This window comes from Lampetra fluviatilis, chromosome 20 (genome assembly GCF_964198595.1).
Source record: "Lampetra fluviatilis chromosome 20, kcLamFluv1.1, whole genome shotgun sequence".
Lineage (NCBI taxonomy): Eukaryota > Metazoa > Chordata > Hyperoartia > Petromyzontiformes > Petromyzontidae > Lampetra > Lampetra fluviatilis.
The window spans coordinates 820,468-842,345 of record NC_136294.1 but is presented as its reverse complement, the minus strand read 5'-3'; the positions used below and the strand labels follow the sequence as shown (position 1 = coordinate 842,345).

General features: G+C 53.9%; 1 protein-coding gene across 4 annotated transcripts; it reads right to left on the bottom strand.

Annotated features, from left to right (window-relative positions):
• Positions 1 to 932: 932 nt before the first annotated feature.
• FPGS (folylpolyglutamate synthase) lies at positions 933 to 17,386 on the bottom strand. Of its 4 annotated transcripts, none has more exons than XM_078865271.1 (17): positions 17,168 to 17,386; positions 15,139 to 15,488; positions 12,328 to 12,459; positions 11,963 to 12,016; positions 10,422 to 10,486; positions 9,838 to 9,952; positions 9,010 to 9,084; positions 7,710 to 7,771; positions 7,283 to 7,385; positions 6,234 to 6,311; positions 5,479 to 5,665; positions 4,930 to 5,052; positions 4,672 to 4,769; positions 3,862 to 3,914; positions 3,350 to 3,425; positions 3,054 to 3,117; positions 933 to 2,685 (listed from the first exon to the last, which is right to left on the bottom strand). In XM_078865271.1, exons 2-17 carry the CDS (start codon positions 15,484 to 15,486, stop codon positions 2,315 to 2,317), a joined length of 2,004 nt encoding a protein of 667 aa, XP_078721397.1. In that variant the 5' UTR covers positions 15,487 to 15,488; positions 17,168 to 17,386; the 3' UTR covers positions 933 to 2,314. The 4 variants fall into 4 exon arrangements, with proteins under 4 accessions (XP_078721397.1, XP_078721396.1, XP_078721398.1 ...); XM_078865270.1 differs by lacking the exon at positions 17,168 to 17,386 and adding an exon at positions 16,261 to 16,453; XM_078865272.1 differs by lacking the exon at positions 17,168 to 17,386 and adding an exon at positions 16,261 to 16,453 and having other exon boundaries at positions 12,328 to 12,456.
• Positions 17,387 to 21,878: the final 4,492 nt, after the last annotated feature.

The following is a 21,878-nucleotide window of genomic DNA, read 5'->3' as shown; positions in this document are numbered from 1 at the left end:
CGAACCCTACACCCTCTATTATGGCTATTGGTCGCGAAAGCCTGCCGCGTGTTAAACTGGATAACAGTGAATGCAATCAATGCTGTCCTGTTCTGCTCGTTTAAACCGTGAGGCTAAAAGAAACCAGGTACATTTTATGAATACAATTATTAACTTTAGTGCAGAAATCTCATACCTGTAAACCTCTCAAACGGGAGAAACACAAATAGACAAAATTGTCTGCCCCTATTGAAACGAATGTACACCCAATTTCCCTGTATAATAATACGGGGTTAAGCCATATGGGTTGACAGGTGTGATATTGATCATTGTATTGTTATTCTTGGTTCTTTCGGTAGTCACGTAGAAGGGAAATAATACAATAATACTAATATAAAACAATAAAAATTCTCACGTTTCGACTGCAACACAAGCAATCATCAGGTGTAAAATCCACAGCAAGAAAATGTGGATTTGCTGTGGATTTCACACCTGATGATGATTGCTTGTGTTGCAGTCGAAACATCGTGAGAATTTTTATTGTTTTATATTTGTATTATTTCCCTTCTACGTGACTTTACCGAAAGAACCAAGAATATGAATCCATGCAGTCACGAAAGCTTTACATCAAAATTCATTGTATTGTTGTTTATTATTGAGAGCCTCACAGAGTCTCAGGAGGGTCCTGCCAGGTGCTGCTGCTGCCGCACGATCCCAATCGAGGACATTTCAGGGAACTCTGGGGATGTTTAGCCAATACCAGTTACAGTGCACGAATCATTTTCGATATGTTAAAATACAGTGTCCAATACATGGTTAGAGAACAGTATTATCTAGTTCTGGGCTATCCAATTCCTGTAGTTATGCGATTATTTATTTAACCGATTTCCGGCTTTAGTTACTCAAACTATAGAACGTTTGCCGCTGGACAGGAAGTCATGAGTTGGGCTTGATGACGTCATCAGCCACGTCACAATAGGCGTGGCTCATAGGGGGTTTCCCACCTTCGGGAGGCAGGTTGTGGGGGGGCGCCATTTTCAAGAGGTCCGCATAAACCGACATGAAAAGGGATTTTTAACACGTAGGCTTTTTTCGCGACCAATATTGTCCATAATATAGGTTAAAGAATTGTCAGTTTATACCGAGGCGTTACCTTTAATGCGCTGCACAGCAAGTCAATAACAAGGGTGATTTATTGCAACAATTCCATCCAGAAAAAAGGCCACTTTTGATTGTATTCCCCGTCCCCCCATTCCACCTGTTCTGGAAGGTCGATCGATTTAATGATGAGACACCACGACACCACGACACCACGACACCACGGTCTCTAACCACATCATACCAGCGAACCAACATCAATTCATGGTATCAAATAACCCATACAATTTGACACGGAGCTGCACTCATTTTGGCTAAATTCTTGCTCTGAAAATCGTACAAAATATCAGTTTGACTGGCGCGACAAACAGGACGGGTGGTGGGAAAGTGCTGCCCTCCCGTGCGTGGACCAGAGGTCCACTCGAAGGGATCCAATTGGTAACTTTGTAATATCCACTTCCGTGGGCCATTTTTACACTGCTCTGTGAGAGTTCCGAATAGATTATCTCGTGACATACAATGGCACAATTGGGATAAAATTGGCACACAAGCCAAAGCAATGAAGCTGGTTCAGTACACCAGAGATGTCGGGGATAGCTTACACATCGTGTGAATCTGGTGAATAGCTTCAAACAATGGGACATCTTGTAGCTTATGTTGAGTGAACTGCAATCTTTATGCATATTTCAGTTACAACAAACCACAAAAAATACACGACTTAGGTTGGCATAGTCGTAGCGGTTCACTGTTGGATATACAGTCACAGTTGGTGCGTTTCTTGCTCAGAACAGCTGGCAGCTGTAACGTTGGAAAATAGGGTGCAGCTGCCCTTCCCAATATTTAGAGAGTGGGACAAAGCCATATGCTGTGCCCCCCTCAATGTCACGTACTTAAGGGTTCCCCCCTTGGCTACAACTGCAACATCGCTCACACAACAAGCCTGGCACAGCCACCAACATCCTCGTATCGCCCACCGTGTCACGACCACAAAGCGATGTTCGAGCCGCACAGAACTCTCCGTTAAAAAACCCGCGACCTTGAAGCGCGAATCTAAGCCCAAGCGCGGCAACGGCAAAGACCCTCAAGAGTTCAGCAAAGCGGTCGCGGGGGTGGGGCAGCAAATCGTTGGGGCAACGACCGGACATCGCCCCTCGCCAGGACGCAACAATCGCCGACCAGGGCGAAGGGTCACAAGCGGTCGTACGCCACCACCACCAAGATCACGACTCCGCGATCCTTACGATCCTGCGAGCTTGCGATATCTTAGGAGAGGTCGGACTCTAAACATTTTAACGCGCCTCCGACCAAGTGCAGGCTGCCCGTGATGAGAACTTGAACGCGCAGAAGCTCCGGCTCCCACTCCGAGCCGATCCAGCGCAGGGCTTCCGAGATGCACGGGAAGACGGCGGACGAGGGGATGGCGGAGTTGCGGGAGGTCGCGAGCGAGAGCGGGCGTGGGACGGGGGCGGCGGCGGTGTCGCCGTGGTCCGGGGCCCAGAGGGCGGCGGCTCGAGAGGGCGTCGTGCTGGTGCGGCAGAGTTGGTCCCATGCCGTCTGGTTCCCCGCGCACTGAGCCATGACCCTCTCCGGAGTGACCGTGTAGTTCACCTGATCTGCGAACGCGCAGCGAGTAGCCGAGGGGTAAAGCGGTTTTACCGATCAAACGGTGACGCTCGTGAAGACGTGGTCAAGATGAACGGAACTTTTGTGTCGAGTTGTGCTGTTGTTTCGACCAACTGTTCATCAGCATTATCATCGTCTTAGTGAGATGCACTACCAACGATAGCTTCATTAGAACCCTTACAATCCACGATGAATGGGTTTTATTCTGGTTTCAAGCAAAGAGCTCAGAGGCCACCACTTGATAGCGGCAACCACGGAGAGGAGGGAAAGGAAGAGGGTGGGGGCAGAGAGGCCGTTGCCCAGCAGTCAGAAGTTACCGGCTGACAATGACGACTTTTTATTCAACTGCTCACCTGAGCTGTCCGGTGAGATGTTGGTGATGTTTGGGCAGAACACCGCGCAATCAAACTGGCAGGCCTGTTTTGGGTGGGGGGGTTGCAGGGAAAGAGACATCGTGAGGCAAAGCCTCTATAAAATAAACATGCCCACCGGTTACGTACAGCATCGGTCGCCCGCATTCAGACCCGGCCGTGTAAATCCACAGCGTATTGTTTTGCGTGTGTTGGGGAGGAGGGGGTAGTGGGGAGGGGTAGTGGGGGCCAAGGGGGAGAGTGGGGGGGAGGTTAAAGGTCAGGGATCGTGGCCACACCTGCAGCAGACCGAGGATGGTGGCCGAGTCCCTGTCGCCGGTCATGTTGAAGAGCAACACTCGCACCACGCGGTCCCTGCGGCAACACGCACCGCGACACTCACGCACCGCGACACGCACGCACGCACCCGAGGGGGGGGGTGGGTGGCCAGCACCACGCCCGGCCATCTTTGTCTCCCGAGTGATGACGTTTACACACCGCACCAGGTACTAAATTGAGGCTGAGTCGACCGAGGGGAGGAGGCCTAGGACCGGTTCACAGATAATCGCTGCTGCAACACTGGGTGGTGGTGGAGGTGGCCATAGCGCTTTGAAGCACTTTGAGAGCGTGACGGTACACACAGACACGGGCATTGCACAGCACCCAGGAGTTACACGCAAGGCGTGGGACGGACTGCAAGGCGTGGACGGACACGGCACACCGACAGCCAACAGCACTAACCCGGGCCAATACGGCCACTCGCTTAACACTGCTCGTCACTTTAACTTCCAGCAAGACAAGCAATACAGACCTTGTCGTCCCCTCTTCTTCCAGCACACTCTTTTGAAACCATTTGACACAAGCCTGTAACACAACACACACGCACAGCACGAGCCTGTAACACAACACACACGTACAAGACACAACACTGTATTGTAACACAACACACACGACCGACACAAGCCTGTAACGACAGAGGCACGATTAGGAATTTGTGTAAATACAGGGCGGGTGTCAAGTCTGAGCGACGCACCTGGCGTCATAAAAACCGAAACGGGAAAACAGGAAATGAAAAGGAGATCTGTCAGAGTGGTGTAGGTGAAGTTGCCAGATGAATTGGTTCAGGTAAGTGGGAGAGATATTACGAGTGGCTAAACGGCTCGCAAGTTCGGGTTAATTCTAGAAGAAAAATGCGGTTGGCCAACGTCACCCACCCACCCGCACCATGGCCTAACGCACGGCTTGCGCCGTTATCGTCGTTCGGTTAAAGCGCCACTCGTCGTGGGTCGCGAGTCTCCGATCCATTCACATTTGCGCCAAGTCCCTCGCCAACCACGTCACCAGGTCCCACGCCAACCACGTCACCAGGTCCCACGCCAACCACGTCACCAGGTCCCACGCCAAGCACGTCACCAGGTCCCACGCCAACCACGTCACCAGGTCCCACGCCAACCACGTCACCAGGTCCCACGCCAACCACGTCACCAGGTCCCACGCCAAGCACGTCACCGGCCGGCGACCGTCGCCGACAACAATTGCCCGTGAATCTCCGCGAGTCCATTGCCTCGCGCTGGGCGGCGGGAGCACGAAGGGGGTCGCCGCGGCGTGGGTTTGGGGGTACCTCGACGCTCTGCACGGTGTGCGCTCCGTCCAGGTAGAAGGTGACGGGCCCCCTCCGCATGATCTGGCTGCGCCCCGGCCACTCCGTCTCCTTCAAACCTGGAATGCAAAGAAAAGATCGTCGTGCGATCGAGCCGGCGGGCGGGCATGCAGGATCACGCACGGCGCAGATCATCGTCTGCTATGGGGGCGGCAAACGGCTCCCGAGTTTGAATCCCGGCTCGGGCACCTTTCTGCTCGGCCGGACCCTGCCACTTACCCTGCAGCATCGCTGGGCTCGGGGGGAAGGGGTCGGCGGTTGGCAGCGAGGAGGCGGAGTCGTGCGCGTCATGGTGCGTGTCGCCGTTTGTCTTCGTCTCCTTGCGTGCCCGTTCGCTCCCGTCTGCGCACGAGTCCACTCGGGGTTACCATAGCGAACTGCGGCGTCGCGACACTCGAATCCCCCCGCCCGAACGATCGCGACCGGCTTGGAGAACGCGACGACGACGATGACGACGACTCACGGAATTTCGCACATTTTACAGCGGCACGATGCGGAATAAAATAATAATGAAACAAAAACGAAAGTTTCGGAAGTATTGATGGCAACATAAAAGTCCCCTCGCCCAAGCATTTTCGTGTTGTACCGGGCACCATTTGGCACAACGTCCGACGTTTCCTTCCACCTGCTGGAGTTTCGATGCAAGTGCTGGAAGCTATTGGATGCACCAGTAGCCTCTCCAGAAGCTCCCGACGTGTGCAGCGAAACGTCGGACATCGCGCGGCGATTCTACGGTCCGCGAGATCGACCGCCCCCTCGCACGCCGACCGTCAAGGGTGGTGGGCGGAGCCGGCGGCGCTCCGAGTCCGGGCCCAGGAAACCGACGCAGCCACGCTCGGCTCAGCTGCAGCGCCAGCGTCGCGTTCAGTCGCTGGTGCTCGCCGGCGAGGCCCAGATCGGGATGGCCGGCGTCGTCCGCATAGGCGCTCAGCGGGGGGCACACCTGCAGCGGGCACTGCGCACGTGGTGGTGGGGCGGGGGGAGGCACAGCGAACGACACAGTTAACGTTTTGCCGTCTCGTTGTTTTATCTCCGTCGCGCTGTCGGCGTCCGCCGCAGAGTTTGTGAACCGGCAGCAGCGCGGATCGGCAGGAGAACCCGGCTGTGAACTAAGACAGGAGAGAGAAGAAGAGGGAAGGGAGAGAGTGACGAGGGGTGAAGAGGACACAGAGGGTCCGCGCAAGGGGAGCACGCCGCCTCCTATCAGAGACAGACGGTGAACCCGCGAGGGACGCCGGATGCCTCATGCAGCGTATTGATCCGGCGTTCGAGAGCAGGTGGATCGTAAGTCTCCAGCGTCTCAACCGAAGCAGGTAGCGTGGGAAATCGAAATCATTCGGTGAGCAGATGCGTAACAGAATCTGTTTGCTTACACAGCTGCTGCTGCTCGAGAACACTGGTCTGGAGAGCCAACGTGTTCATTTATTTATACGTGGAGAGAAAGAACGTAGTATATATTTACTTTCACCCAAAAAGCTCCACAATAACGCGGGCAAACGCTCGCTTGTAGGATGTCAACTCACGTCGAGCTCGCGTGCGCGCTCCTGCAGGATGGCCATCGCAGACGGAGGCTGCTCCACGGTGAAGGCCGGGACGTCGCGCTGCAAGAGGGGGGGGGAAGCGGGAGAGGTGGCGGTGCCAGAGACGAGAGCTTCACAGACGCAGCGAGACACGGCAACCCGTGCCCGTCTCCAACACTCACCCACTACTTGCCTTCCTCTCTTAAACACACAGCACTCCTCCACCATTACATCCGCTTGCCTTACACACAAAGCCTTCTCCCGCTGTCGCCCTGCAATGCCCACCATTACACTCGCCTGCCCTCAGCACTGATCACTACCTCTGCCTGCCTTCAACACACACCTAACCACTACCAGCGCCGAGGCCACTATTACCACCGCTACCACCAACAATACCAACCATCGTCCAAAATCACCCTGTCACCACCACCATCATCACACTGCTACTCATGCGTGCTTGCTTTTAACGCACGACAATAACAAAAACGGTCCCTTGTATAGCCTAAACAAACTGTTGAGGGAAGTGCTGTTAGCGAGCACCTATGAAGGCCGGAACGGAACACGAGGGGGTGGGTGGCCAGCACCACGCCCGACCGCCTTTGTCTCCCCAGTGGCGATGTTTACACACTGCACTAGGTACTCATTTGAGGCTGAGTCGACCTAGGGGAGGCCCAGGACCGGTTCAGATAATGTCACTGGTGTTGGCCGTGAGAGGGAATCGAACCCGGGTTGCCAGGTTCATAGCGCAGCGCGCTAACCGCTACACTACCGCTCCCTACCACTCAACACACACACAGACACACACACACACTCAACACACACACAGACACACACACACACAACACACACACAGACACACACACAGACACACACACGTACACACAAACACACTGCATCGGACATTCCACATAATGGCAGCAATCAAATCGACCACCTCTTCCAAAATCTGTCTCCGTCGCGGAGACATCGACCCGACCACCGGGGTGTCCCAGTCCAGCGAGCAAATAAATAAATAAATAACCGTGGGTGGCTCGCGGGCACGGCGTCTCCACCTTGAAGATGCCAGCCTTCTGCCAGGCGATCTTTTCGATGGTGTTGCCCAGGATGCTCATGTGGTCCATGCCCAAGGAGGCGACTCCACAAACCGTGGGCTTCCTACACGCAGCACGCACGGCACGTTACGCACGGCACGGCACGCAGAGCACGGCACACAGAGCACGCGCTGCCTGACAGTGCAAAACCAAATTTAAAGCAGAGGTAAGGGAGAGTGACTGGCAACTGTGCCAAGACCACCATCCAACTACGAGTAGAGAGCCCAGTTTAATTACGGCTTGGAAGCCAGGACCTCAGTGGTGCCGGGTCAGCACTCCGACCTCCGAGTCACCCGGCTACCTCTGCACCAGCCTCGTTGACAAACAACCCGAAGGTCAGATCAACCATTCTCAACCTTTTGAAAAAGGGGGGGGGGGGGGGTGGCACCTGACGATGTTGGTGCAGTCGTAGGCCCCACCGATCCCCACCTCCACCACGGCGAGGTCCACCTGGAACGAGCCAACATCCCCCCTCGGCCTCAACGGACTCTGCTATGGTTGGTGCCACGCCCGGCCGCCTTTATCTTCCCAGCGGTGAAGTTTATAGGTAATGGTCACGGTTGCAGCTGCTGAGACAAAGATCCCCCGTATAGCCTTAACAGACCGCATGATCAAGTGCTGTAAGCGAGCACCTATGAAGGCCGGCACGGTACACAAGGCGGTGGGGGTTGGCAGCACCACGACCGGCCGCCGTTGTCTTCCAAGCGGTGATGGTTGCTCACCGCACCAGGTACTCATGTGAGCCTAAGCTGACTTAGGGGAGGCCCACACATGCACACACGAGGGGGAAGGACCGACGTGTTTACCTCCCATTGTTGATTTACGCTCTCACGTTAATACATCACCGCTGTGCAAACACGGCTACCGAGCGTTTTGGCAAGTTGTTATGGAGTCTTGCATAACAATCGGACTTGAAATGCCAATCAACTTGGCTCCAGCGAACGACGCATTTTTTTTGCACTTTTCAAATATTTTTCTGAGATTTGTGATACATTACCGTTATTGTTATTCGTATGCTTGTTTACCCAGGAGAGTCATGACCTGGGTGGATTGCAAAGGAGTAATTTGCGAGGTAGTTTTTAAAATTAAGCAAATTTGGACCCCGACGCCGTAACGTCACGGGGATCTTGAAAGTCCACCGTGAAGAAGAAGGCCGATAGCATTATTAGGGTTCACGCGCACCGCAGTATTACGCAGGGCGGCCGCTGGAATCGAACCAGCCACCTCTGCAACAAGTGGCTACCGCCGAGGCCACCGCGTCACTGCTCCCTGCTTGGCCGTATTTTGAGCTGCCCGGAATTCGCCGCTCAGTGGTCGTTTCGAAGCAGGTGCAGGAGCCGGAGTAAGCGCCCGTCGTGGTTTTGGGAGTGAACCAAAGTGCGCCGCCGTGCTCAACGTCAAGGAGCTTCGTTTTCGCGATACCCTGGCTTTTCCAGAAGGCGCGACAGCGACATGTCCCTATGGGATAGAGCGCCCCCCCCTCTCGTACGTGTGGGTTTTCTCCGGGTGCTCTGGTTTCCTCCCACATGTCAACACGAGGTAATTGGTTGAATACATCCCAATATATAAGGACATCAGAGCTTGGGAAATTACTGGCTGTGCGGTTGATCGCCGCCTGGCTGCTGCCTTCCCACTCGAATGCGCGATATGACCTCAAACCGAACACTAAAAAGTGAATGTTTTCTTACCTTTTCCTGCAAGAAAACGTGGAAGGCCATAATGGTCAGGAAGCGGAAGTATGCGGGCATGGGGTTCCCAGAATCCTACGGCAACAATGATTCACGCCGTCACGACCAGGCACGGCTTCCCCGAACCAGCATCATCGCTTCGATTGGTGCCCCGATGTAATCCCAATCGCGCTATCGGCGTCCCATCGTCACGAGACGGAGAATCAATTCGGAACTCTCCCCCTTCGTGTCAGGGAGCGGTCCACGGAAGCGGATATTACAGAGCAACATCCCAGATCCCTTCTTCAAGTGACCTCACGTCCACATAGTAGAGGGCAGCACTTTCCCAGAGAGCAATGCTCACAACATGGCAGACAAGCCGATATACGGAATTTTCAGAGCCGGAATTTAGTGCAAAAGCAAATTGAATGCGATTGATTTTTTTGTGTGCACTCATGAGTAACTGAGCTGAGACCATCAGCTCGCTACACACATGAATTGTAGGTGGTGGAACCCGGACTGCAACCGTGGCTCTGTGCTGCCGGCTCAGCACCCTGACCGTTAAGCAACCCGTCCCCCTCTAAACCAGCCTCGTCGCTAAACAAACATGTTTTTCCACTGTAGAACCTGAGCGGTGCCATTCACGTCACACGCTCCAGTGTGCGGACGCAACGTGTCTGTCACGGTTTATTTCTGGCTCGGCTTGACAAATAGCCAGCGGATAACCCCCTGCGCTGGCTCGGATCAGATGTGTCAGTGGAAAGAAATTGTTCTGAATGTCACCAAGCCAGCCTTGATGTGAAATCCAATAAAGAGGTGGAGCACAAGGATGAGGTGTGCAGGCCGTGCCTTGGTCTCGTTCAGGCGGTTGTAGATTTCCCAGAAGTACTTGGTGTAGAGTTGCTCGCTGATTGGCTGGCCGTTGATGCGGATCCGCTCCCGCACCTGCACCAAATGTGGAGAGCTGCAGCAAGTGAAAATCGTCACAGCAGAGGTGAAACGCGGCACAACATCGCGGCACATCGCGGCACGAACCATCACCATGGTCTGGCGAATCGTGGTGATGGCACATAAAATCAAGACATCGCGTCGCATCGCCACATCACGGCACGTCACATTACGTCATATCACATAACTGCACATGACGTGACTTCGTGACGTCACGTCACGATATCTTGGCGCATCATGACAACGCAACACACACCACACGGCACAGGACGCGACTGTCCGTCGCACAGACAAACGCAAGCGTGGCCGTTCGTTTGTCACGCCGCCTGAAAGGCAGGCTCTGGATTATGGGAAACAAATTAACAACTCTGGTTTGCTTGAAGAGTTTGCGCAACTAGCTTGCGTGTGAACGTGACGTTCAAAATCCCACAAGCGTGGCGAGCGGTTGTGTCCCGCCCCCCCCCCGCCGTCACTCCGATGCTCACGTGTACAGGCCGGTCTTGAATCCTAAGTTGTACAGAATCCGTTCCGTGAACGCACACGTGGATCCCTGCAGACGTCGCACGCAGAGACAACAATAAAGACAAAGATCCCCCATATAGACCGTTGGGGCAAGTGCCGTTAAGCGAGCACCTACGAAGCCCAGCACTGCACAACAGGGGGGTGGGTGATAATTAACAGCACTGGCCGCCTTTGTCTACTTATTGCTGATGTTTAATACACACTGCACCAGGTACTCATTCAGGGCTGAGTCGACCTAGGGGAGTTCCAGGACAGGTTAAATTATTCACCACTGTTATTGGTTGTCATCGGGAATTGAACTTGAGTCGCCAACCACTACACTACCGCTCCTCTCTGCAGACGCACACACAAACACAACAATCATAATTTTCCACCAAGTAATTGTGGTGTCACCACAGCCCTTGCACCAGGCTAGGTGCATTTTAAAGCGTGAAGTGTGGAAGGCTCGCTGCTAGCTGGAGGTCACTGGACAACCCCAGGTGCCATGGGTTGACTGACCGAGATCACTCTGTTTAAGCCACCCGCCACTCCGCTCATTGTTGTGAATGTCACAAACACAGACGCTCACACGCAAACACACGCACGCATACCAAGGCATGTAGGCACAAAGACTAAGATGCAGATACACACATGCAGACACGCAGAGCTAATTCACACTCACAGCCACCCACGCGACACCACGTGCCCATCGCTCTCTATCCAAGAACAGCACAGCACCCATTGTTTCCTCCACATGCAGCAACTCACCACGCCCCCCCCGCCCCCCAACGCCTCCCCCTTCCCCTCGGCAATTCTATTAATGGGCAAGATTTTGGATGAGGGGGATGTGGCTCAGAGGTCAGACCGCTGAGCTGGCACCGCTGAGATGCTGGGTTCAAATCCAGGTTTCGGCCGCTGTCCGTGATTAAACCGGTTTCTCGAGTGTAGCGCGTTGATGGTCTCAGCCCGATTACTGACTGCAAAACAAAACAAAAAACACCCCTTTAAATATCGGTTTGACGGCAGTACGACGGATGTTACTCTCGGTGGTAAAGCGGGTGGGTAAGTGCCGCCCCCCAATGCATGGGCGGGGAGATGTTAAATACCTCGTCTGATATGCAGGAGCTCGTGAGTTTGATCCCGACGCTGATGCCTGTACATTTGGAGTTTGCGTGTCTCTCCCCGTGGTCGCGTAGATTTTTCTAGGGTCCTCCGGTTTTTCCCTCCACATTTAGAAACATGCGTTAAGAGTATTTGGCTGCTATAGATTTTCACGTGAAAAGATACTAAGTTGAGCTGTAATTTTGTGGCCAGGTTGCTTCTGAAAAAGAGCTATACAGCTGTGGGCCTTACATGATAAAAAAAAAGTTTAAAATAGTAAAGAGAATGCCCGCGGGTCGTCTGAAAGCAGGACGGTTGGACAGACGCACAGACGGACGGATAAAAAGACGCATGGATAGACGCACAGACGGACGGACAAAAGGACTGGCAAATCGACGGACGCAGGGTGCTGCGGGTGACGCACCTTGCCCTTAGTGCCGCTCACGTGGATGACGTTGAGCCGATCGAGGTCGCCCACCTGCACGCGGCACGCGGCACACGGCACACGGCGGGCGGTCAGGGGCGACACCACAAACCTCTCCCGCCGGCACCGGCCACAGCCGCCCCCGCCGGGATGACCAACGCCTGCGCTGCTGCTGGAGCGAGCGAGCGGCTCGGCAAGTGAGCGGGTGGGCGAGAGCGTAGGTGAGCGAGCGGGCGAGCAGGTAGGAGAGCGAGTGCATGAGCGTGTAGGGGAGCATGCAGGTGTGTAGATGAGTGAGCGAGCGGCTGGGTGAGAGCGCAGGTGAGCATATGCGAGAGTGAGCAGACTGGCGTGCGAATGCTCACGTTGATCTGGCAGCGCTGCAGGCAGCGCTCCACCAAGGGCAGCTGGTTGGAGGCCTGGCGGCCGTGCTCGCGTCGCGTCTGCTCCAGTACCTGGGCATTGGTCTGCAGCCGGTTCAGCACCTTGATGGCCTCCTGAGCACAACCACATTCACACTCAAGCATTCGCCACACGCTCAAAGTCTACACGCTCACTGTCCACACGCTCGGTCTACACTCACCACACTCACCGTCCACCCTCACCTTCCACACTCACGCACACATCATCTACACTCACCACATGCACCGTCTACACTCACAGAATCTATGGGTCTATATATGAATCTATGAGTCTGTGTGCGAGTCTAGGAGTCTCTGTGTGATTCTGTGGGCTTCTATGTGAGTCTATGGGCTTCTGCGCATGTTGATTGGTCTGTGGATTTACGTGAAAGTTTATGGGTCTCTACGTGGGTCTACGGTTCTTTGCGGAAAAACTGGGTCTCTGTGAGATAGTGATAACAATGCTAGTACATTTCATTTTATCATTGAATCGATCTGGACAACCTGGGGTAGACTTTGTAGCCTCCTCAACTGAGAGCTGACACCGGTAACACAAAAACACAAAATCCTGGACTCTTGAGGGCCGCGAGGACTGGAGTTTTAAACTCCGTGCAGCAGGTGACACCAACATTGCTGTGCTGAGCTCATAAATGTTTTACAACATCCTAACCAACTAGTAACAAAAACAGACACGCACGATAATATGAACATACAGACACAGCAACACGAACACAACCAGCAAGAGAGGTGGCCAGGTGGCTGAGCTGTCAGAACGCTGAGAGGCGGGGTTCAGAATCGGGTTTCAGTCGACGATGTCCTCAGCCGGGTCACCAGACGACCGACACAGAGACCGCCAGACTCGCATAGGCTCACATGAACTGGGCTGTAAGTTAAACCGGGTTCTCAAGTGTCGTGAGCTCATGGTCTCAGCCCCGGTCAACAATGACTGCACAATAAACCCAATCACATTCAATCTCGTTGTACATTTAATTTGGTTCAATTCCAGCTCTGAGAATTGAAATAAAGCAACGTGACCGTCATACCAATGGGACACTACTGTCTCTGTGCGAGGGCAGGTTGGGAGAATTCTGCCTTGCACTGGGTGGAACATAGAAAGTAGCTCTACGGCGTCCCTTCCGTGGGCAGTTCTCGAACGCGAAGGGTTGCCGTGCCCTTGTGACAGTGGGGAATGGGTGCTTCGTTTCCAAGACGCTCTAGGGCGCAACCTAAGCCGGTGCACCACAGACAAGACGGTTAAATATGCACAATGATGCATCGCTCTTTTACATCGGATGTCTGCACTGAACAGACTTGTGCGTCTGCAAATCTCACCGATTAAAATGCTCTCGTCGGTCACCCAAAGCGTCGCACGGCGCTGGCGTTCGAGCAAAAAGTTTAGTTCATAAGAGGTTTTTTGGGTTAGATGGCATAAATAAATGTGTCGTTAAAACCAGCCACCACCCGACACAGCCAACTAGTAAGGGTTGTCACGTAAACTGCAATACCTGATCAAACCAAGGGCATCAAAAACACCAAGACTTCATGGGCAACCAAAAATTCACAAACCTGATGTCGCATTAAGACCCATAGTACAATAGGCTCTGCCACGTACAAATTAGCACAAAACCTAACGAAACAAATACAGCCCTACATCGGTAGGACCTCTTCGTTCATCAAAAACTCCGAACATCTCGTAAATATAATAAAAGATGTTAGGCTTAACCCTACTGATATCCTCGTACGTTTTGATGCGACTTCTCTGTGCACGAGGGTTCCGGTCAACGAGTCAATTAAATTACTCGACACTCTGGTAACCAACAAAGGTTTAGCCAAAGATATCCCAAGACTAAATGTTGTGAGCCAAGCCACAACATTTACAATCCGAGTACGACTTTTCACCAGTAATTACAACTAGCTTCATCATTTGTGGCGGATTTTAACGACACATTTATATATTTACACGATCGAACCCAAAACACCTCTATTATGGATGATATTGGTGGCGAAAGCCTGTTAAAAAGTTTAGTTTTCATTTTCATAGTTTAGCGATCGGGATGAGTTTGCGGGGGAAAAAATACAACTTGGGCTACAACTCCACGAAGCCCTGGACCATAACCATTTCTTGTGATATACTCAAAGCATCCATGCTGGTGGTGTTTCTTCACTTTAGACGCCACTGCAAAAGGTCAACATCAGCCCGGTATCAAAGTCCCCATGAACTCTGACTGTGCTTATCCCCGTTATCATTCTCATTACTGCTATCAGTCAGTCAGCACGCCAACTATCACCGACCAGTCCAATGGGCAAACGCACAGACTGTCAGCGACTAGCGCCTATGCGGCGGGGTGGGTGGCCAGCACCACGCGCAGCCGCCTTCGTTTCCCGAGTGGCGATGTTTACACATCGCACCAGGCACTCATTTGAGGCCGAGTCGACCTCGGGGAAGCCCAGGATCGATTCAGACAATCGTCACTGATGTTGGCCGCGTGCCGGACTCGAACTCGTGTGTGGCCGGGTTCGTAGCGCAGCGCGCAAACCACTACACGACCGCTCCCCACACGTGCACACTCCCACACACACACAGAGATATCAATCTCCTTGTGCACCACGACCATGGACAAACACCCCGTGGTCGCTACGACGAGGCACACCGTTAAGAGAGGAACCCGCACGGTACACAACTCGCTTTGTCCACAGAGCACGCACGTGCGCGGCGTGTACGCCTCGCGCGCGCACTGTACACGGAACGCACGTGTCTACTGTACGCGCACGTGCCTCGTACTCCATGGAGCGCGCGCTGGAGGCCACGTCCAGGTCCCGGTTGCGGTCCAGGTTGTGCTGCCGGTCCGGATCAACGTCGCGGTCGGATCTGAACGCCGATGCGAAGTTGGAATCCCCGCGAGAGCCTCTTCCGACCCAGATCGGCCTCTGGCACTGGGCACTGGTCCGGTTCTGGTCGCGATCCTGGCGACTTTCCCTCGCCGCTCGGCACCACCGGTTCCAGGTCCGGTTCGGGTCGCGGTTCGCGTCCCAGTGGGAGGACGACGAGGACGAGGAGGAGGTCGCGAGCGCGCGCGCCGGGGTCGCGGCCAGAGCGCGGCCGACACGGGACACGGCGCTCATCCCTGGCGGGGGGGGGGGGCGGGGGGGGGATGAAGTTTAAAGGGCAAAGGGATGGAGAGGTGGAGGGGAGGGGATGATGGGGGTCAAGGGAGGTGGTGGGTGGAGGGGCGAAGTGGAGACTAAAGAGTGGACCGAGGGAGGGGTACGACGACGGGAGATGAGAGAGGATGGAGGTGGACTGGGGAGGGCGGAGGGGATGAGGGGAGGATGACATTGCGATCGAGATATGATTGGGTTGATAGAGGGGGGGGATGGGAAGATTAAGGGAGACAAATTGGCGAGGTAAGGTTCGAGATGGTGGTGGGAAGGGGGAGGATTGAAAGAGTGGGTGCTGGGAGGGGGGTCAAGTGAGTTTAAGGGGTGGTGGTGGGGGGGCACTGGAGACAGGTGATAGCTGAGATTGGGAGCGCCCCCGGGAGCCTCGGGTTTCGTGGAATTTCCAACATACAGGCGACAGGGCACCGGCATTCTCGTGTACACGCGGGGTGTCTTCGGGTTCCTCCAGAGTCGGGCCACCCCTGAGCTCTCGAGCTCGCCGAGGGAGGTGGCCCACTCCCGCACGCTGGCGAGACGTGTTGGAAGAGGTGGAAGTAGCCACGTTACCCCCCCCCCCCCCATGTATACTTATGGATTGACAAGATTTAACTGCCGGGAGAGCGAATCGATTTAAGCGGCGACCGTGCCACCACATCGGCGATGCGCAGCACTGTACGAGTGACGATGGCGACAGTGGAGTGACAGTACGACACGAGCTGCGTCTGCTATCGCCTTCACCTTCTGCTGTTGCTGCTGCTGCCTCAAACAAACAAGAGACGCCTCGCGTCCAGCCCCTGTCGCAGCGGTGGTGGCTGCGGCAACGTGCGCTCGCAAACACGAAGGCAGCGAGCGCCGCGCTCACTCTCAACACGTGGCCCGCACCACGCCGCCGCCGCTGCCTGGACGGAGCGGCCGATGCGCGGTAGGAAATGTGGACGCGCGGCGTCTTGAAAATCCCAGTTCATATGGGCAGCGCACGTGGGGGGGGGGGTGGGGCAGGGGGCTCCGCCCACTGATTTTACGACACTTTGCGACTTACAGAATCAGAATCCTGTCCACAATCGATGAGGTTTATTTGGCGGGGTGAGATCGCGACAATACGAACGTGGTGTCGTTAAACCCGCCACCACCCGACACAGCCGGCTAGTAAGGGGGTTGCCACTGGTACAGCACGCCGGTTGTGTGGGAGAGCAAAGCCACAACATTCACAATCTTTTATTCAGACTGCAGGATGTGGAATCCGAAGAGCTATGAAGCTCAGTAGGGGTGGGGCCCCCATGGAGGAGGAGGCACAGCCTGACCCCCCCCCCCCCTAATCCTATAGAACGGCCGATATTTAATCCACGCAGAAACGGGTTAATCATATTCACGTGATTATGCAAACAGATAGTCCACCGCCGGACTATCTAACTCATTTGAAGGCCAATGTAGACACATTACAGGTAGTCCTCGACTTACGATGGAGATGCGTTACGACGACCTCAACGTAAGTCGAAGATGGCCTCGCCTACCCAGGAGTCTTAAAGAATGGTGATCATTTAGCAAAACAGAGCAATTTATCGTGGTAACCTTAAAATGAAATCGCTAAAGCTACGTATCATACATGCATTGAACGTATCGTAACGTATCATTGTACTGTACCCACCAAGATTCTGTCCGTCGTCTGCATACTTGAACGATGTTTGGTTGTTGATGGCAAATTTTGTCGAATCGCCATCGTAAGATGGAAATATCGTAAGTCGGACCGTCGTAACTCGGGGACTATCGTCGTAACTCGGGGACTACCATCGTAACTCGGGGACTACCTGCATGATCGAGGCTTCACCCCCCTCCTTGCGTTCGCACTGACTGGATTCCCCCCAAGGCCGCGGGCTCGGTTGTCATGGAGACAGCCTCAGGCGCTACCCGCCGTGACGTCACCACCACGAAGTCCGCCCCCCTTCGCCGGGCGCCATCTTGGTACGGGGTCCGCCATTCACTTCGCGTTGGGCCCTCTGGCCGAGCGCTCCGATGCGTGGTTTGTGTCCACCCCGCCACCTCGGGGCGTGTGCGGCCCACGACGGGAGAGCTCTCCTCTCTGCCGCCGTGGCCGTGAGAGTTGGCACTGTTGCTCATCGCGCGCGACTCAGTGGCGATTAAAGATGTGGAAGGGTCCAATCGATGCATCCCCAATTACATTCCTTAAATAATTATCAAATAGAGCAAGTCAAGATCTATAAGTATCTTGGGGTCATTCTTGATTCAAAACTGAATTTTGAAGATCACATTGATTATATTGGTAAAAAGACAAAAATAAAAATAGGTTTTCTGTATCGACACAAGCACTGCTTCCCCCCTCTGTTCTGTTTGGAATTGATAAAAGCTACTGCCTCTACTTGATTACTGTGACATCGTGTATACATCAGCCCCAAGCGCTGTACTGAAGAAGCTTGACTCAATGTATCACTCGGCCTTAAGATTTGCATTGAACTGCCCATATAGGACTCACCACTGTGATCTCTACATTGGGTCAAACTTAACATCTCTCAATGTTCGACGACTTGTGCATCAGATCTTATTTATTCATGATGTACTTACAAAGAAATCCGCAGATTACCTGCTGGATCTCCTCTCTGTTTCAAAGAACAAATTTGACCTAAGGTCTTCGCTCATTTACCAGCTGCACATTCCCTATTGCCGTACAAATACTGGAGGAAGGGCCTTTGCTATTGATGCCCCCAGGGTCTGGAATGCTATTGCCAATAAACTGCAACTTGAATCACTACCTATGAGATCTTCACTCAAAACTGCTCTAGAGGAGTTGTACACCCCTAGCTGCCACTGCTATTCAGTGGCCTAAAATAAAATGTTTCGCTCCGGATGATCGCTGCAAAGTATGATCTGTGTTTTGATTTAGTGTGTTGATCTTAAAGGTACATTGAAAAATGTTGATACTCCGTCTGATGCTCCTGCTGTTGTGGAGTGACTCATGCAGCCAGCTATGGCCGCAGAGTTTGGTAGTACATGTTGTTTACGACGTTTATTGTGAAAATTCGGTCACAGTTCCTATGATCACTGTTTCATTGCTTTTATGGCTTTATTTTGGTGATTTTCGAAAAGTGTTTCGGTTTGGCCATGTTTGTTTGTTGTAGTACAGAGTTAGACTGATGGCCTTAATCTAAGTTGTCTTGTGGTTGTTGTTGTTTGACTTGCATCCCACTGGGATTTTTGCACACAGTGTTGGTGTACGGTGATTTTTCTGCAATATTTTGCTGTCTTTTCTTGGATTTTCTGTTTGCACATAATCACTTTAAGATGTTTTCTTGTTCATGTTTTTGTTTTTTGCTTGTTGCGGTTGCACCCGATTCAAGAGCCGAATGGCTCACAGGGCTATACCTAATAAGTGAACTTGAACATTTGTTGAAAGCGCAGTTTCGTGATTCTGATTTCTTTGTGAACAGCTGACGCTGTGGTTACTTTGCGGTGAGTGGCTGCGGGGGTCACGCGAACCGAGGGCTGCCGCAAGGTGGCGCTGTTGACGCCGCATTGTCAAAAACCACTGTGACCACTCCACTCAACTACCACTAACCACACCACTCATCTACCACTATCCACACCACTCATCTACCACTAACCACACCACTCATCTACCACTAACCACACCACCCATCTACCACTAACCACACCACTCATCTACCACTGTAACCACACCACTCATCTACCACTAACCACACCACCCATCTACCACTAACCACACCACTCATCTACCACTGTAACCACACCACTCATCTACCACTAACCACACCACCCATCTACCACTAACCACACCACTCATCTACCACTGTAACCACACCGCTCATCAACAGAGAAGATAACAAATTCAACAAGCAGACAATTTCCACCATCCCTCCACGCATCTGTTCTCCAACACAGATTAGTTTGTTTTTACTTCACACATCCCATCAGCCACACACGGACTCCTTCTGGGACTGAATAATTTCAGCAGCATTGTGAGTTCACCCGCAAGGGAGAACTCTGGACCGGTTTCGACGCTGCAGTGTCTAATCAGCAGGGTCGGGCTTTGCCGGAACCCAATTTTGTCGAATCTCCAGATGTGTACAGAAGGTCCTTTGTGTGCAGACTGGAGGTGGCGTGCACAGGAATACATCATGAAGTGGAGTCTGTAAAACATTTTCATCGGGACACATTTCGAATGTGATGTGTATCAGGCCCCATGGCATATCAAGTGCGAATTCCATTTCCTATCCGCTCTTCTTCTCCGGTCTGTGTGCATGTGTGTGTGCGGTGTGAAGAAGGCCCATTGTCCGAAACGTCGCGGCGTTACTGACGTGCGTGCTGAGTGTCCGTGTTGGCACCGCTCATTGTCGACGTGCATGGCAGCAGCAGCAGCACCGGAATCTTTGAGTAATCGGCTGCGTGTGTGTCTGTGTGTGTGTCTGTGTGTGTGTCTGTGTATGTGTCTGTATGTGTGTCTGTGTGTGTGTCTGTGTGTGTGTGTCTGTATGTGTGTCTGTGTGTGTGTCTGTGTGTGTGTCTGTGTGTATGTCTGTGTGTGTGTCTCGCTGCATCCACGCCGCGTGTATCCCTGCTCTTCTCTGCGTGTGTCTGTGTGTGTGTCTGTGTGTGTCTGTGCGTGTGTCTGTGTGTTTGTGTGCGTGTGTGTCTGTGTGTGTGTGTGCGTGTGTGTCTGTGTGTGTGTGTGCGTGTGTGTCTGTGTGTGTGTGTGCGTGTGTGTCTGTGTGTTTGTGTGCGTGTGTGTCTGTGTGTGTGTGTGCGTGTGTGTCTGTGTGTGCGTGTGTGTCTGTGTGTGCGTGTGTGTCTGTGTGTGTGTGTGCGTGTGTCTGTGTGCGTGTGCGCGTGTGTCTGTGTGTTTGTGTGCGCGTGTGTCTGTGTGTGTGTGCGCGTGTGTCTGTGTGTGTTTGTGTGCGTGTGTTTGTCTGTGTGTTTGTGTGCGTGTGTGTCTGTGTGTGTGTCTGTGTGTGCGTGTGTCTGTGTGTGTGCGTCTCCACATGTCGCGGATGGAGATTATTCCGCTAATCGCGCCACTCTCTGCGCGTGTGATCACAGCGTGCGAGTCTTAATCATTCTCACCACCCCCCGTGATACATTTGTCTCGCATTCAATAATCACACTCGGCCGCGCTCCGACACGAGGGAGCGAGCTCGCCTTAGAGACATTTCTCGCGCTGGAAATTACCACAGCGTTGGCGTTAATGCTGCGGCTGCCGGTTACGTAAACAGAGAATGTGTTGTCGGATGTTGGTAATTGTTGGCAATTTGTTGAGGCGCGCGAGATTGCGGAGTCCTGGAGTGGTGGCGCAGTGCTTGGGGCGGTGCAGCGCGTGACCCGAGATTTGATTTCCGGGACACGGCCAATGTCACCCTGGTGCCTCGTGCGACAGCTGGACCGGTGCCGTGTTACTGTTTACAAAAGGTAGGAAGGAGCATAGGCGGAGGAGAGAAAGAGGAAAGGGACGCGTTGGCCTTGAGCAGGGGACGGAGTCGACAACACGGACGGCTGGCTGGCTGGGTGTGGGGGGGGGGTCAGCAGGGGGAGTCGTGAGCGACGAGGAAGGCGCAACATCGTGAGTTGGATCACGGCGTGGCAACCCCCAAGATGAGGAGGTCACGACTCCTTCACATTCCTGCGTTGCGGCAAATTCGCGTGAAGGGGCCGAGGGCACCGGGCGGGGTTCCCGCGCCGCCCAGAGCGCCACCACTTGTGTGGTGAACAAGCGGGGCAGTCGTCATCATCATAGCCACTCGGCTACGGCGAACCCGTGATTGCAGCGATTAGAATCACCGCAAACGCCGCCGTCTATTGCGTTACGGAGCCTGGCGTTTAAAAAAAAACACACGAACAACAGAGAGTCGTTTGTGTTCCTCGACGCCAATGCAATCACGACTCCCCCCAAACCACCCCGCCGCAATTATTCGGCCGAGCAAATTAGACGGCGCCTCGAGCGATGTAACACGCGCACACGCACGCACGCGTGTGCCCCGGGCAGCAGGCCCAGCCGGCGGCGTGCGGTGTCAAGGGCTCTCTGGTCACGGCGCTTTCGCTCGGAGTTTGTTGCGAGCCGCAGTGCCGCGGGGGGCTGCGCCAAACGCCGGCGCGGACGCACGGGGAAGGCAGCAGCGGCGGCGTCGTCTGGTGGCCAATCACGCGGAATGACCGTGCGAGCTACGCCCGGCGCTCCCTGCACCGGCGGCGGTTGTTGAGGGTCGAGCCGGGGCAGAGGGCTGCCGCTGTCCTCATCGGGGTCACGGTTCGCTGTTGCGAGTCGTCCGCTCAATGTGCGGTGTTGGTGCCCTGGGAGATTGACGGCTCGGGCAGGGCCGCCGGTGATATCATTC

Bases quoted from the DNA above. Each gene is read 5' to 3' on its own strand.
- FPGS (XM_078865271.1), bottom strand. From the start codon at position 15,486: ATGAGCGCCGTGTCCCGTGTCGGCCGCGCTCTGGCCGCGACCCCGGCG. The intron at 12,460-15,138 runs GCACGTGCGCGT...GGTTGTGCTCAG, and splicing joins CGCGCTCCATGGAGTACGAG to GAGGCCATCAAGGTGCTGAA. The intron at 3,118-3,349 runs GTGTGGCCACGA...CACCCAAAACAG, and splicing joins CCATCCTCGGTCTGCTGCAG to GCCTGCCAGTTTGATTGCGC.